This window comes from Melanostigma gelatinosum (assembly GCF_949748355.1).
Source record: "Melanostigma gelatinosum genome assembly, chromosome: 8".
Classification (NCBI taxonomy): Eukaryota; Metazoa; Chordata; class Actinopteri; order Perciformes; family Zoarcidae; genus Melanostigma; species Melanostigma gelatinosum.
Genome location: NC_136641.1, coordinates 20,286,838 through 20,304,342, shown reverse-complemented (window position 1 = coordinate 20,304,342; position 17,505 = coordinate 20,286,838). Strand labels below are relative to the sequence as shown.

The 17,505-nt window shown below is 41.7% G+C and overlaps 1 protein-coding gene across 1 annotated transcript; it reads right to left on the bottom strand.

Moving 5' to 3' along the window:
* Positions 1 to 443: 443 nt before the first annotated feature.
* On the bottom strand, positions 444 to 15,846 carry vwa5b1 (von Willebrand factor A domain containing 5B1; the record flags this gene model as incomplete). The annotated part of the gene is made up of 21 exons (XM_079274242.1): positions 444 to 1,103; positions 1,592 to 1,715; positions 2,313 to 2,382; positions 2,841 to 2,912; positions 3,459 to 3,593; positions 3,904 to 4,041; positions 4,167 to 4,460; positions 5,098 to 5,320; positions 6,354 to 6,553; positions 7,473 to 7,662; positions 7,910 to 8,095; positions 8,223 to 8,337; positions 9,522 to 9,724; positions 9,839 to 9,949; positions 11,008 to 11,184; positions 12,115 to 12,239; positions 13,503 to 13,634; positions 13,867 to 14,003; positions 14,230 to 14,449; positions 15,373 to 15,534; positions 15,708 to 15,846. The coding sequence occupies 21 exons, from the start codon at positions 15,844 to 15,846 to the stop codon at positions 444 to 446; spliced, it is 3,813 nt and encodes a 1,270-aa protein (XP_079130368.1).
* Positions 15,847 to 17,505: the final 1,659 nt, after the last annotated feature.

Genomic DNA, 17,505 nt, shown 5'->3' with positions numbered 1-17,505 from the left:
CTGTACCTGTCAATCGGTCGAACAGTTTTTCTCTTACAATCGTTTTGCAGCATTCACCCCATAACATCAATATGATGACAATAACAGCTTTTCTCAGATGTTGACGGTCAGCGGTCCAGCATGCTACTAATTTAACACTGACGTTCTTTGCCATGAAACTCAAATCTGTGGAATAAATCTGATTAGATCCTTTAGCTAACAGGGATCCAGCTACAGTATGTGGCACCAGCGAGGTAAAAGCTTGCACATAGTGCCTCTGAAGAGCCCGTGATATGTTTGGAGGTACAGCACATAACAGAAGACAATACATATTGTTCACAACTGCAACGGCAAAATCAGACTCCAGAGGACAAACTGCCAAACAGAGAATACTACAGCCCCAGTTAGCATAGTATGGAATTGAGTGCGTTCCGTGGTCTGTTTCATCCTTGGATTAGCAGGCCTCAGACACTGTTAGGGTTGTAACACAGCATGTTTAGTTGCAGGTTTTCATCCCAGTGTCTGAGGATCATGAAGAGCTGGTTGGCAGTAGCCTTGACGGAGGCTAAGTCTCGGCCTTCTGGAATTTCCTGCGCATTCAGCCACATGCTGGCCTTGGCGGCTACGAGTTCCCACTCTATGAAATGACTGGCAGAGCTGTGCTCCAGCCAAGCGAGGGCCATAGCAGTGGCCCACACCATGCTCTCTGTATCCAGCATTCTCTTTGGCACACTGCTGGGCGATGCTGCTTCCAAGCCCCCTGACCCAGAGCCCCGTCCACTGTCCACCTGGGAGTATGGGGAGAGTGGGGGCTCAGACGCCGTGGATGGGCTACCTAACGTGGAAGGACCAGCATCCGTCCACAAACTCCTGGGCAGTTGAGAAGGCCTGTAGATGCCTACAGTGTGTTCTGCAGGTTGATGATTTGTTTCTGTTTCACACGGTGATCTGTGTCCGTCTGTGGCGCTCTCAGCACGGCGGCTGCTGGAGTGAGACAGGTGGCCCAGGCTGCTGCGGTGGCTGGTGAAGGGGGACGTCCACTTTAACTTGTCCATGGGCACACTAATGGCTTCACACAGAGCTGTGTCGAGCGGAAATGCACCACTAGCCAACTGCAACAACACCTGTGCAGAAGAAAATAGATTACAGTTTGACCGAAAGTAAAGCTTGTGTTGTTGTTTTTTCTCCAACCTTCAAAGTGGACATATCATGCTCATTTTCAGGCTCATACTTCAAAAAAGCAAATTTTTATGATACTGTCTGTCTGTACCTGAAACAGCCAAAAATAGCCTAGTCTGCCTTCTGAGAAAATGATGGTGCAAGGTAGTAAAAACTGTTCTCGGACAGTTCATGCAGTCATGTGTACAGTATGTGTGTCTCTAGCTTTCTCACAAAAAAACACACACAAAGTAAGGCGGGCTCCCAAAGAGCCTGTATTCTAGAGCCAGGCCTGGGTGTTGGATTTAAATCAGATATGCATGGTGCAAAGCACACAGACTGTGTCACATCCGTCTCTTTAGACAAAACTACAGCCAAGTCAGTCCAAATGAATGTCCATCAAAAGAAATGCAGGTTGACGAGAGCAATCTCATGTTATAGATCTGCAGCTCACCAGGGGAATGTAGTCTTTGTTCTCGTTGTCACTCTCTCCAATTGAATCACCGGACTTGCTGTGAGATCGACCCATGAATCCTTTGGCAGCCCGAGTCAGGAGACGAGTCCTGCTGAGGGCCAACCTTAAAGCGGCGTGGGAGAGGCAGGTGTAAATCACAGTATGTTAATAAGCACACACCACATATTGTTTTCATGAAGCAATTGTTGTTGATTATTCTGGTACATCTGTAGATTTGCAATAGAAATCCAATAAATTGACGATTTTTAGCAGCGTGGCTCTAGCTATCGGTCACTTTGTTTCAGACTGAAATATCTCAACAACTATGGATTGCCATACAATTTTGTAAATCCATTCACTGTCCCCAGAGGATGAATCACTTTGGTGATCACCTGACTTTTCCTCTAGCTCCACCATGAGGCTTTGGGTGAAATCTCTCAACAACTGTGCATACATTCATGTTGTCCTCAAGATATAATGTAATAATTTAACCTTTCGTCCAGTCATTATCAGGTCAGAATTTCAATTTGTCAAACACTTTGGTTGATGACCAAATACCTGCAAAACTAAAGATATTCCCATCAGCCTCAGCTGGACTTTGTGTTTCGTGCTAATTAGCGAATGTTAGCATGCAAACACGCTAAACTAAGATGGTGAACATGGTACATGGTCACGACTGGTACAGAACATGTGTGCAGCCAGCCAGTTTCCAATCACCCACCTGGCAGAAAAAAGGCTCTCCACCAATTTCTGTGATTGGTCAGAAGTCACAGACGGACTCCTTTGGAAGACTTGGAGACAGAGACAGAGGCAGTATCAGACAAGCGCAGGAGAGAGAAAGAAACCGTGGCATTTTCTGTCGCTTCTCTGTTTAGTTCTCAACACGAGTCTTACATAACAAAGAGGTAAAACACCCAATGAGATGTAAGTGAAACCGGAGGACACATATTCCAGCTGTCTCTCCTCTGCAGGTAAAACACTTCTTCTGTGTTTTTGCCTTCAGTATGTGCTCACTGTTTTGTTTTTATTCTTTTTAAAAGGTCTGGACAGCGTTTGTCCATACCAGCCACAACATTGTGTCGACTTCAGTCATCACTTCCAAGAAGAGGGACTTAAATGTCAACAATCTCATGCGACAGTTTTGCCCAGAAATAGACAAGACTGGCAGGCGGTGTATGTCAAAGGTCTTTCTGGAGGAAAATGGATGCGTGGCAGCAAATTCACTGACCGGTTGATGTGTTGCACGTACCCTCTGTGAAGCTACTTCTCTCCCAGCCGGTGGAGGAGGGGGTGCTGCATGGAGAGACGCCATCCTCTCCATCTAAGACAATGATGAGAAGATGGAAATGAACTCTCAGCTGTCCTTTATTTTGTTTCATTTCTTTTTTTTAACGAAATCCCTCTTTTTCCTCAAAACCTAACGTTTAAAAAAAAACACAGCATTACCAACATTGATGATCATCTGCATCTGTCCCCCCGCTATGTATGCACCTCTTCTTTTTAACTGGCAGTGGCGAGCAGATGCTCCAGCAGTGTGCTATTTTTGATAACCTGCTGTTGCTATGCCACCACTGCCAGCCAATTTAAAATAGTGTGCCCTTTTGCTGAAGTTAAAGTATTTTTAATGTAAAGCACCACGCAGATTTCTGAGTGCTCACTATCTCCTAGTTACCAGCAATGCAGGACTGCAACCTTTCCATTTCATGTTAAAATACAATTTCATAGATTCACATGAATCTTGAAAAATCTCATTCCACCTTCTCCCCAAATATGATATCTGTCTACAGCAATGGTTCTATGAGACCCTCCGTGTACTTCTATCCCAATAAGGTTGGAAATGAAATGCGAGCTATCAAATGAAGCCTACTGTTGGGCAGCAGGACATCTTCAGCTTCCTCAGACATGCCACCAGACTGAGAGCGACCCAGACCTATGGAGTACCCTCTGTTCTTCCTGCTCCCTGAACGAGACCTTGAATGTGAACCCCGCTTCAGACCTTCACCTGAAAACAACATTTCATCATTTTGGGAGGTTTAGGAAGGCACACAAACAGTTTTCTAGCTGGACAATTTGGAAGTGCTTCTTTAGCTATTGGATGTATGGCTTGCTTTAGACTGAACCAGAACCTAAACATGTCAATTGGTGAGCTTAAGTGGTTCTGGTGGGTAGTAGGCTTTTCTTTTTAGTACAGAGCCTGGCTAGCTATTTCCAGTCGCTGCAGGATTTGTTTGAGGTCAATGTTCTGTTCAGACATGTGGAGAGGGTGGAACTATGGGGGACATGAAGATTTCCGTCAAATCTATATGACTTACCACTGTTTATGTATTCAATACATGTCTGCAAATACTCATTGGTGTCCAGGTCAATGGGAACAAACGCTGTGTATTTGCTCAGTATATTGCAGGCCTTGCTGGTGTGAATAGCATATTGCTGGTACTTCCTGCCAGAGCCTGTGAATTATAAAATATAGACATCGCAAGTGATTAACATATCAAAGGATTACATATTATTTTGTGATTATAATGTTAAAATCCTCAACATTTCCAATAAAGATTTAAATCCTGGTAGACCTCACCGTGCTCAATCTCACACTCCTTATCCGCCATTTTCTCAAAGTCGCGTATGATGGAGCGTCCAGCCATGTGGTGGAAGGTCTCGTTCCACAGCTCCTCGTGAACCTTTTCCTCACGTTCTCGGCCGTTCAGGAAGGGCTCGATATCAAAGACGACCTCCCACTTCACTGGTTTCCCACACAGCAGCCCGGACACCACGGCCTTGCAGTCCCCTTTGGGCTGGATGGCTGCACCCAGATCTGAAGTCTGGGTCTCCTGTGGGGTTTCTGCTTGACATAACTGGTGTCCATAGCCATCTGAAATATCACAGGTTGGATTCTTGAATCTGCATTTTTCTTTTGTGACTCGACATGTATTCAAATCCACCTGAAGCTTGTCATCTGCTACTGCTCACTTGCGACTATAGAAAACCATTTCCTGTCTTTCTAAAGAGTCCCCTCTGTGCTTGATCATCAGTTATCATTTCTCATCTTGGATTTTGGAGTTTGTAAGATACTTGTCACATCAGACTGAATAAGTCCACTGTGGTCTTAAATTACTTTAAAAGCAGATTTTGTTTGAAATTTGGGATTAGGATTTATATCATTAAAGGAAGTTAAAAGAACACTTGGACATAACTTAATTGTTTTCTTGCAGAGAGTTAAATGAGAAGATTGACAATACTGGAAACCATAGCCTCTAAATCTCACTAAATAACATAACATATCTGGTTTGTTGACTCAGTAAAAAAGCAAAGTTTAACAACATAATTGAGAGTGGTATCAATCTGTTCATCAGCAAGAAAGAGGATACGTGTGTTTCCCAAAATGACAAACTATTCCCTTAAAAGATGTGTTGATTGATTCAATCCAACATAAAGTCATGAACATGCAGATATATTCAATGAATTGTTTGCATTTTCAGTATACAGACTTGTGGTGGTTGTGGTCTCACCCGTATCTCCAACGCTGCCAACAGAAGGGCTGTCAGTGGACGACCTGGATCCATCTTCTCCAGCTGAGTTGCGAGCTGCAGGCGGCGCGCTGATGCTGCTGGGCTGAGGATTTTCTTGAGGCTGGAAATGAAGCTCTGAGTCGCGGTCCTGTTGAGTGAGCGGCCTGTGACAGCTGGCTGGATGCCCTCTGGAAGATGTGGCACACAGGCTTGCCAACTGTGGCTGAAAACAACATTCAACATACCCAGGTTTAAATGAGGTGTGGAACCTCATCTACTAATGGTAATTCTAGTAATTTCCATGTGTTTAATCATGTGTATTTCATGGTGCTTTCAGGTGATTAGTGACATACAGACACAGATAGGGCTGTAGCAAACAATTATTTTCGTTGTAGATTAATGTAAAGTTCATTTTCATGTTTGGGTCATACGATGTCAGAAAATAGCAAAATAGTACCTCGCACAGTTTCCTAAATCCCAACTTGATGTGATCAAGTTTTTCATTTTCTCTTACAGAGTGACTAAAACCAAAAAGATATTTACTTTATTATCAAATAATGTTTCTGCAGTGTGATAAAAAAAATACAAATAAATATAACAGAAGGCCTGTTGTTAGTTTTTGGAGGAGGGTAAAAGCCTTTATTTTATCAACGCTTTTGCTTTTGCTTAATTTTATGTCTTTAATTTGTTTGGCAACAGACAAACAAGTTAATAGAAAGTTACTACATTAACTCATAATTATTGTCTATGAATTAATTATGGACCGAGGGCAGCTTCATTTACAAATAGAAGATATAATGTCTTCACAGCCCAGCGAACTCTGTTTAGTTATACTGAGATGCTCCCCGAGCAATATTAAAACCTAATTACCATTCATACATTTTTTGCCCTTCATTATTGAGGCGAGCACATTAGTCTGTTCTTCATTGCACTCCAGTCCAGAGGGTCAGATGGGCTGTTTCATTTATCAACACAGGCTGAATACAAATGTTGTTGTTTTCCATATAATGACAATATGACTGTTTCATGACACAAAATGAGATTCTCCTGCCTTTGCCGTTCAAACAGATTTTGTCTTTATGAATGTGCATGTGTGTACTTAAACATACAACATGTGTATTATCATTGTTAAAGAAAGCTCAGTTTGGCAGCACTGGTTTGAGATCTGTGAGCTACAACTAAATTGCAAACCCAAACAGTGCAGTAATCTTAAATGCAATCATGTTCATGTTATTCTTGACGGCGACGGACCACACCTGGTAGTCGTTCCTCCACTGGGCCTCATGCTCAGGGCTCATCTGGCCTATCAGCTCCTGGACTTTGGCTCTCCTCAGTGGATTCTTTGCCACCACAGAGCTGGGATCACTGGGAGTGAAGACCTTCTTTGCCGGGTTGGAGTCTGTTATCTGGTTGGTGCTGTATGCACGCCTTCTTGGAGACGTCTGACAATCCAACCCTGATGTTTTGTTGCAAAATAGAAATAGTCAACCCAAAACGAGTCAACATAGCAAGATTTGACATACATTTGAGACTGTACTTAGGCACTGTGGTGAGCTAAATGCTATCCTGATAATGCTAACATGCTCACACAGATAATGCTAAGATGCTAATGTTTAGCAGGTAATAGTTACAATGTAATGTTTACTGTGTTCATCATCTTGGATTGTGTCCAATCAGCACTAAGTACAAGGTACGGCTGAGACTGATAGGAATGTCGATAGATTTGTTGGTATTTGTTCATAAACACAAGTATTGGACAAACTACAAATTTGAATGTGATATCATAAATGAACTGAGTCTTCCCCGACTAAACATACCTTTAAACTGCCTTTGAATTCTGATCTTATTGCTCAGTTCCTTTTCGAGAGACGTGTCGTTCTATTCTCTTTGCAAAGCAATATTTTTGTTACTTATCAGTCGACATACAGACAGATACGAATATATCTGAAATAAACTCATATCATCCGATTTAACAGCCTGGCCAATTTATTGTTCTTGCTCTGATTTCTTCATTGTATGTACGTGTGATATTAGCTAGCCCCTTCGGCTTGATAGGCAGTTTTATCTGAGTGCCATTAGAACCACCACCCACCGTTAATGTTTATCTAACTCTACTGGTCTTACAAGCAGCCTCTAATTACAAGAAACATTTCCACACCATTATACCAACGAATACCTTCAAACTGCTTTTGAATCCTCCCCTCATACAAGAAAAGAGCAGATATTTAGCACCTTAATCAGGCCTTTTACCTACATTGTATGTGCTAACCTTTATTGGCTGGCCCAACTGGCTTGACAGACAGTTTCAGCTGATTTGCATGGCTGACATCAGTGTTACTAGTGAAATAGAGATAAGATGTACTGTAGGTTCTTACCCACGGTGTCTTGCTCTGTGGTGGCAGGGCTGTCTGTCACGGAGTCCTGGTAGGAATCATACAGTGGTGCTTCTCTGGAGGAGCCCTGAAAGTCGCTACCTGTCTTCACCGCATCCTCCTCTTGAGATTGGTAAAACACGGAGCTGGCTGACTCAATGGAGCGCATCATGCTGTATCTCCTCCTCTTATCCTGTTGACATTTGGAGGAGGGGACACATCCAACGTTTGATTAAAAATGTCCTTCACAGTTGGCCTTCGGGCTTTTTTACTCCTCACGAAAACACCTTTCAGAGGTAACAAGTCATTAAAATGAAACAACGACCGGTAAGCTATTCATCAAGCTGGACATTAACACAATCAATTTCCTTTACTGAAAAAACTGAAGGTTATCCTGCATGCAGTCTTTTGTCTTCTTTCAGCTGATGCCGTGCACTTACAGATTTGGGGTTGGCGTGGTAGCGGGTGGCGTCGCAAACCACACTGTAGCCAATCAGGCTGTCCCCTGGAAACAGGAAAGTGTTGCCCACAGGGGTCAGCAGCACTTCTTTCGTCTCAGGAAAGAGCCATTCAATGGAAATGTCACTGAGTACTGGAGACATGGTTTTCTTCAGCGACTTTATCATCTGTGGAGTAAAAGTAAGACGACTATAGACTTCCAGACATCAAACACAGCTTCTCGATGACCAGTACTTACAGCTAAAGCGTCTCTGAGATATGATTTCCCAATTGTTATCAGCTGGAAATGAGTACCTTGGGCTGCAGCCTCTCTCCTTCAGCCAGGAACTCTGCTGTTCCTTTGGAAACTGTTGCCAGTCCCTGCACCAGCCTCCTGCAAGCCTTCTGTCCTATGCCGAAAGTAAAACATCTGCACAAACACATTAAACACTGCGGCTCCATGGACAGATCGAGAGAATGGTAACAGGTCTCTTCCCAGGATGGGCACACATTTCACAGAGATCTAAAGAGCTGCTTTGGAGATATATCTCATTTGGATATGTCTAATCATGTTGTAAAATAGAGATTTTTCGGGAAAAGAGACAAACAGGAAATCATCTTTCATGGTGGAAAGTTGAGACATGCCTGGAGGTTGGTTGAAGATGTGTTTTACCATTTGTATAAACTTTTTCACGGATGAGCTGGCTGAGTCTAGGCTAGGAGTCAAGGTTAAAACAGAAATGTCGCCTCTTACATACGGTTGGTAGAAGAGACCCTGACATGGATTTTCGGGACAGAGATTCCTGGTTGTTTGGTCTTGTCTCTGACTGGCTCGTTGATTTGTAAGCATAGTGTGATAATGACCCAGGCAGTGTTGATGAATTGGCCAGGCTCTGTGTACCTAATGCAATCGTCTGGGGGCGGTCATCCATTAAAAGGGGGTAGACAAAAGTCAATTATTTCCAGAGTGACTCAAGAGAGGGATTCACAGTGTGAGACTTCGATGGAGGCTTCAAAATGAAATGATTTCCCAGTGTACTGCAGATCTATTGTGCCACGGGCGTTCACTATCAGTTGACAGTTAGTGTGTGCATCCTTACTCCAGATGCACCATTAAAACAATGTTTTTCTTTTCTCATCTAAAATCAAAGCTGCACAAATGTCCTCTTCTTCTCCTCTTCTGACAGATACTTTGTGATGATGTACATAATGTTTGACAATGACATTCGATACATATTTCCGGATTTCATTTTGAGCGGATTATTGCTGCATAGCCCGGTTATTCATTTAAGCCCCTGACGATCCCTGGATGAGATTTCATCTCACCAGCCAGCTGTGCCGTTGCTATTTACATAATTGTCATAAACAAAAGATGAATTTATTATCATTTGCTTTAACATACAGTAGCCTCTCTGCCAGTGCTGTTACTACAAACTCTGAACTCAGCAGTTACCACAAACACATATTCATGTCATGTACTACTTTGACAGCTTTGACAGCAAAGGATCCTTTTATATGACAATATTCCCAACAACGTCACTCATTATTGATCTTTCTCCTTTATTCTAACATTCAGAATGGAGGTCAGTTGTGAGCCTCAACAGTAATACTTGCCTGATGTAGCGTGCATGGCTGCGGACCAGCTCGATAACTTTGCCCGTGTTGCTGGTTGCTCCGTCGGTGAGCAAGAAGAGGAGGCGGGGGTGTCCGCTGAACATCGGCTGTCTCAGGATCCAATTGAGCGGCGCCAGGACGTTGGTCCCCCCCATGTCGGCTCTGATCTTCCGAACATAATCACAAGCCAGGGCCAGGGCTTCCTGAGATGAAGAGGAGAGAAAGTCAACTTTATTTCTTGAGTTACAGCATCGTACGATTGCTTTGGCTCAATTTTCCCAACTGAACTGCATCGATGTATTCCAGAGCTGCTTTACCTCCTCATAGTTCTGGCTGGTTGTGAATAGTGATTTGAATGTGGAGCCGAAGCCTATGATGTTAAAAAGGCAGCCTGGAACGAGGCTCTTGAGAATCACCACCATGGCATCCTGAGAACGAGAGAGAGAGAGAGGCCAAGAGCAGATTCACCTCTTGTTCAGAAAGTAGAACAGAACAAATTATTATCTTAAAAGGCAAAGCTCTTCTGTTCATTCGGTGCTTAATGTCCTGTTGAGCATTTCCACTGCATTACAATTACGTCCGCTGATGTCTGGTTGAATGAAAGCACGGTAGGTCAACTCTACTCAGCTGTCATCGCTGCACAGCAGATTTTCTCGAGGAGAGGAGAAAAGAGGAGAGTGGCCTCACGCAGTTTCTTTTCATCCATCACTGCTTCTTCTAGGGCAGTGTCTAGAGGAGTAGCACTTATCTCAACCTTCAGTCAGGTGAAGAGCACAAAGACCACACCGTACAATCTATAATCAAATACCTCTTCAGGTGCATTCGCAAAGAAAAAAAGATTCACATTTAATGTTTTGAGACATATTCTAAAGCCATTCGGCAGCATTTCTTGAAGGTCAGTGGTAAATAGTCATACCATCACTGGCCTTCACCGGGGCCTCAAGCCCAGACTCTCAGACACATCCAATAAAAAAAAAGAGTCTTGAGTCACAAATCAACACTGTCGGTCAGCATCACACCAAAGGGCAGGGTCAGTGCACATGCAGCCAAAAAATCTCCCAATATATTGAAAAAGGTATTAACCATGAATGAGTCGGCTCTGTAGGTATTGAATAAAAGTCACATGAAGTCTGCGAGACCTCAAAGTCTTTCTGTCTAAAACCTAGCAACCGGGAGACATTTGGGGAATAATGAATGACTTGTATGATCGATATAACCTTGTGTGCATGCAGAATCAGTTTGGCGGTGAGCCTGGAAATCAGTTATACAAATAATATTATATATAATGATAATATGTCGATGTTGTTTTGAGGCATTAGCTTTCCATTTAATATCTTTATGTTGATGTGTTGATGTGTAAAACAAATTCAGCATTCGCAAATTTAAAAAAAAGACTATTTATATGTAAGTCAGCGTATGCCTGTGTGTTTGCGTGTCCACCTATGCAAGAAATACAACACACTGAGCACACCGAGATTAAAAATACCTTCACGCAGTTTATGTTAACGCCGCTCATGCTGCCGCTGCGGTCGATGAGGAAGATAAACTCGCCGTGAACCTTCCTCAGGTCTGAACTGATGGACTTGAGGTCAGGGCAAAAGTTCAACATGACCACAGGGTTGTGGAGGATGTCCTTGTGGAGTCGCCTGTGAATGATATCGATCTGTAAAGACAGAGGAACATAAAAATTAAAAGTGGGGATTTGGCACCGTGACAGGCTTTATTTTAACAGTTAAAGAGGGCAATGAAAGGGACTTGATCGGGCTGATAGGCAGAGCACATCAATTATTGTAGACGTGCAGGAAATTCCAATCCGAATGTGAAGCTTCCTTGCAGTGTTTCCATAGAAACCCATTTTATGGCTAAGTCCTCTTTCTTCTTCTGTTTACCTCCGCTGGTCACTTAACTGCTCACAGCACAGATGTGAATGAACGCGAGAAAAGTAATGTAACTAAGTTTACTAAAGTACAATTTTTTGTTTCTTGTTCATAATGCTACTTAATACTTTCCGAGGCAAATATTGTTCTTTTTACTCCATTTGATATATTTAATTACTTCTTAAATTACAATTTTTCTCACCCTTCCTGTCCAGTGAAAACCTTGTATCTCCGAATTTGGTGATCTTTAAACTTAAATGTTTCCGAAAAACTGGAGGATTTAACATTAACCTCAAACATCTACAGCAGTATACACAGTAATGCACCAATAATATCAATCCAAAAACATCACATATAATAGAAAAACACTGAAAGTCACCAGCTTAATGCAGAATGAGTACTTTTACTTTTGATACTTTCAGTATATTTTACTGATAATAGATTTACTTGTAGAGGAGTATTTTCACAGTGGGGTATTAGTACGTTTGCTTGAGCAATGGATCTGAATATACTTCCTCCACCACTGGTATTGGATTGCATTATGTTGTTAGCTACAACAAAACAATACGATGTAATTGTTGCAGCTTCACAAATATAGTATTTCTTGCAGGGCATTGTTCAGGATATTGCGCTGCTGTCTAGTCTTTACCACTCTCCTGGTGGTGTGATAATGCTGCCATCAGTTCAGGTACATGGTGCGGATGTCGATGACTCACTTTACTCTCATTGCTGGAGTCCTTCTTGGCGGCCTTGATGAAATCGCTCCGGCCGTGAATGTATTCATCGTACTCCTCCTGCGTCATGTCTCCATTCTCAATGAGCACAGTTGGCAGATGAGGCTCTAAAGTGACACATTTGGTCAAAATATAGATAAATATTCAAGAGAGATGACATCTAACTTTGGTGCAGAATTACCCACACATTGATGTGAGAATGAGGAGGTGGGTGTGGATGAAGATGCTGTATCACAGCTGGGTCTCAAGATAACACAATTAGCTCAGAGGGTTGAGGGAATGTTGGGGATTTATTTCTCTTCAGTGCAGGGTTTCTGCAGGTCTTGAAGTCTTTGAAGGCATTTTCTACTAAAATTGCCTTAAATTAGAAGGATTGCATTTTATTTACAATATCCTAACTTGCTGCAGGCAGGAACATTAGTTATTAAAAATGCACCCTTAATTACTTACCGTTAGCTTATCCAGTTCCAGGTTTATGTTTATTGGTCAATTGAGTTATTGGTAATTATTGAGAGATATATATATATATATATATATATATATATATATATATATATATATATATATATATATATATATATATATATATATACTGCAGGGAAATACTGACACAATGTGATATGAATGTCAATAAATTAACATATTTAGTGAATAACTCTACAGGCATTATCATCCTGGTTTAATAAGTATTGGTCTTACTTTGGCAATGAAACAGTTTATTAGATTGTTGATGTGGTGTTAAAGATGTCTTTCAAAATCTCAAATTTAACTTGGTTGAACCCAGCAGAATCGTTGTGGTAATTTATATGACAAAGCATGCGTGCTGTCCATTAATCAACCAAGCTGGTGATGAAAATGCACCGCTCCTTTCTGCTTTGTTTATTATAACACACACGCATGCCTGCAATGCCGCTCAGTTTTGTCCATCTCTGCTCGAGCTGAGCATCCATGTTGTGATTGAAACTGCAGCACCGGTCTGAGCTGAATTAAATTGCCCAGCAGTGGCAGCAGGTCTGTTTGTGAACAAAACCTTCATAAAAGGGATATTGGATCTGTGAGGCCGTCGCTCATTCCTGCCTCTGGAAGACAACTGGCCCACACATAGTGTAGGTCAAGACTGCAGAGAGAAATTAAAGCACAAGGGAAGAAAAAAAAAACAGACCTGACATCGCACACCCACACAATACAGTCTGACTGGCATGTCATACAACAGGAAAAACACAAAGTGAGGCGGTGAATCACGTGATACTGACCTTCACAGTATCACAGCAATTTAATAAGCCTGACAGAGCTATTGTACTTGAGAGGAGAGGTTCGGTTAATTAATTGCAGGGTGGTGCTGTGAGTGAGTTTTTAAGCTGTGGACCTACCGCTGGGGTAGATGAGGATTTTAACAGGGCAGTCATAAGTGTACTTGTCAGCCAGCGTGATAACGACGCTTGTGGCAGAGCGAGCCAGAGGGTCTGCATCAGCTCGGATGGCGTGAGACGGGCTTTCTACACCTACACAGAGCAACAGACACAGCAGATCAAATAACATGGCTTCACCTCCAGTAATAAAAGAAATGACAAACCAGCTGGTCCCACTGATACATAACACTCATATTATGAGAACAAAATTTACATGAGAACATACGTGAGAATTTACATGATGCTAAAATCACCAAATGTAAAGCAATCCCTCATGTTGGGAAATTTGCTTTCTCAAAAATGCTTTCTTGCTCATTTCTCTGACCTGCGAGGAGATAGGGAGCCCGTATCTCCAGCTGGAAGTTAAACTCGTAGTCCATGGAGTTGATGGCCTCCTCCTCCAGCAGTGAAGCCAACCACAGCTGAGGGGAGTTGGGAGTTTGATCGTGAGGAATGTCCCGCCTAAAATTAGCAAAGCATAACTACATTAAAATGGAGCCATCCTGAATGAACACATACAGTGTTAGTATAGTCAGTTTCTATCCATACAAAACAACATTTGGGGCCTAAAAATCCAGTTAACAGTGTCAAATCCAACTTCAAAATGTACCAAATTTGAACATGTAACATGGTGTAATATTAACAAGACAGAGATTTTTATATTGTGTTAATGTATTTGTTTTCTTACGTTCTGGAGAAGTTTGGGGATAGTCCCTGCTCCTCGTTGATGGTCCTCTGTACCCGAGGTGTACACACCGGTGGGGACGAGACCCTGATGCCTCCGTTGGGCAGGGTGGACAGCTCAGAGGAGGTGCTCACCAGAATATGGACCGTCTCCATGGGAGGAATGATCCCGAGGTTAACCACTAACACTGTCCTCTCCAAATCCTCATCAATCACTATATGCCCTGTAAAACCAGAATGGATGAGCAAACAACCAAATATTTTTCATTTACCACAATTTATATAGGCGCCCAAGCTAATGCAAAGCTGCTATCTTTGATGCCTGAAATACAACTTAGTTTTCAGATGAAGGGGTGACAATGAGATTCTTAGTTTAGGTGAAGTACCGATATTATTGTTATAATAATATTACACTTCAAGGAAACCATAGCACTGTATTACTTCACTTGTATCGACCTAAAAACATAATTATGCATTTCCATAAAGTTTTGGTACGTTGAGAGACGAACTAACAAAGAATGATAAAAATGGAAGCAGCACAGGCAGAAATTGGATCCTACATTTCCCATATGGCAACATTCCCTTAGACCCTACCTGTTAATTTATTTTCAGTTACTAACGAAGGCTTTCTGTTCAATATGTAGTCACAATCCTGACACGAGATAACCCTGAAGTCATAACATTAAAGTACAGCAGTGCCCCTTTAAACCTACATCGAATTATTATTAGTTTTGGTCTCTTGGGTGCAGCACAACAAGCTGTAAACAACACATTGAGTTATGAACACCTTTTAAGACGATATGGTCGCCTATTTACACATCCAGCAGACACAGAGCAACATAACATGAACATGGAAGTCTTGTTTTGTACGACATGGCAATTGTAAGTTCAAAGGTCACTCGCTTTTAGCTCTGTTTTGTTTTGGGCTCCACAGCCTCCTTGGGGAAATATCCATCTCTTCAGCTGCTAAATGATCCACTATGTTCACCAACTCGTCACTGAATTTGTCTGTCTGTCTTGTTGCTGAGCAGGTAGCGTACAGTGGGGTTACCACGGCTGTCTGATGCTGCTAGAAACAGGGTTTCACACGTAGTAATTTGATCGATTACTTGCATAACAATATTGATGAGAGCAGCTTCAATCTTACCGCTGCCACTCTGGAGGGCTCCATTAGATGTGTTGCAGCAATCCGCATAACAGTCGTCAATTTTTGCCTTGTCTTTAATTTGCAGTGTTATAATCTGACTCGATATCATGGACTCAAACCCCACAACAATAGCATTTTCCTCCAGTGGATAAATGAAGATCCCTAAAAGGCAGTTGGAGAGGAAAAAACAGAAATAAGGGCATAAAACCAGAAGATGAACCATTAAATACATCCAGTCAATGATCAGCAGTGTGTTTCAGAGCAAAAGGTTGGTTGAAAGTAGCTTGCGTTCACATTGCTCAAGTGAACAACTCTCCAGTGATGTACACACTCACCTTCAATTGCATGATCCTCAATGTTTTCATAGGTCATAGAGGCTGTCATGGCCAGAGTATAACCCCTGACACAGGAAGTGATATCAGAGACACTGAGGGGCAGAGCGCTCCGGTTCTCCTTGTTAATGAGTCCAGGCATGGTGCTGCTTTTAGGATTCTGGTTTGTTGTCACATGTCAAACAAAGGCCAAAAGAATCATCAGATAATTATATGACACAAAAGCTGTCATAATGAAACAAATAAACATATGAATGAATTGTGTAAAATATAATTTATCGTTAAAACAACAATTGAAGCTATTATTAAAACGTAACTCATTGGTATAAAATGTTATTTCATTATTCCTATTGTAACAATAACAGAGTTTTATTGGATATTCATTGTCAAGCAAGCGCAACAAACTGCTTCCAAAAGTAGCTAACTCCTGATAGCGTGCATGGAAGAGTAGCAATACCACAGTGTGGCAATATTCTGTTACCAATAAATGTTATGCATCCAAGATTTTAATAAAACGTTGGAAAAACATCATTATGAATTAAACAACTTTGTTTAGAATCAGAATCACCTTTATTGGCCAAGTAACCTCTAAGTACCCATACAAGGAATTTGACTCTTAATTTTGTTCGCATTACATTGCTCTCAATTTACCGACACAGAAATATACAGACAACAAAGCTGAACAAACAAAAGGGCTGGAGGGTTATGGACAGTATGTACATATATATATATATATATATATATATATATATATATATATATATATATATATATATATATATATATATATATATATACAGCGTGCAGGTTTTGTATTAACAGTGGCAGATGATATCTACATAAAAGAATTCTGTGCGTTAAAAACTGTAAAATTACAATCTATAATGGGAGCAGTGGATGTTGTTGGGCATGAGTGTGCATCAGAGTGACGGCCTGTGGGAATAAACTGTTCATGTGTCTGGTTGTTTTCCACGTATCAGAGGTAGAGGTTTGCTTGTGTCCAGGGTGTAAAGGGTCTACAAGGATCTTGTTACCAAGCATGAAGATCAAACATACAGCAAGACCTCATTACAGACTATATAACTCGATGAAAGCAGCTTTCTAGATCACAATTCAGTGCAGCGGGTTCTATAGATATTACAACCTCATTAATCGTCAAGGATGTGTGATATAAAACCAAAGAGCCTTTAGAACGAGGGAGCATTTGGGATGAAGATCACAGCAATAAAAGTAATTTAGGGTCATATCATCATTACAACACAGCAACAATGTAACAGGAGAGAGAAACAAAAGCAATATTCGGTGTCATGTGAGGTGAAGAAATAAGGAATCTTCAGATACATATCATTGAGGAGGAATGAAGCAAGCAAGTTATACAATAAAGTAATCTGTTGCTTCTGGGCCGTGCTTCATTGTTAATGTCGTCTCCTCCACCCAGCAATCTAATGTGCTGTCAAGGGTCTGTGTCTGCTGCACCACCAGAGCCCCAACACACGGGCTTGAAAGGAAGTGTTATGACGAAAGCAATTTCCATAGAGACAGCTCTGCTTGCTTGCTAAGGCTGCAGACTGACCAGTTTGAATGTCTTTATGTATGATGCCGAGACTGATTGCAATTAAAGCACTAAGCCATCTCTTTCCTTCACTCACAATCACATTCACTTGGGAAATTTAAACAGGTTCAACTCATCACCAAAGACACAACTTTCACACTCCCTCGCCACACAGGCGGTCCTTTAGAATCAATACAAATTCAATCAGCCTTTCTCAAACTAAACGATCTCAGTCAAACCAACATTTAG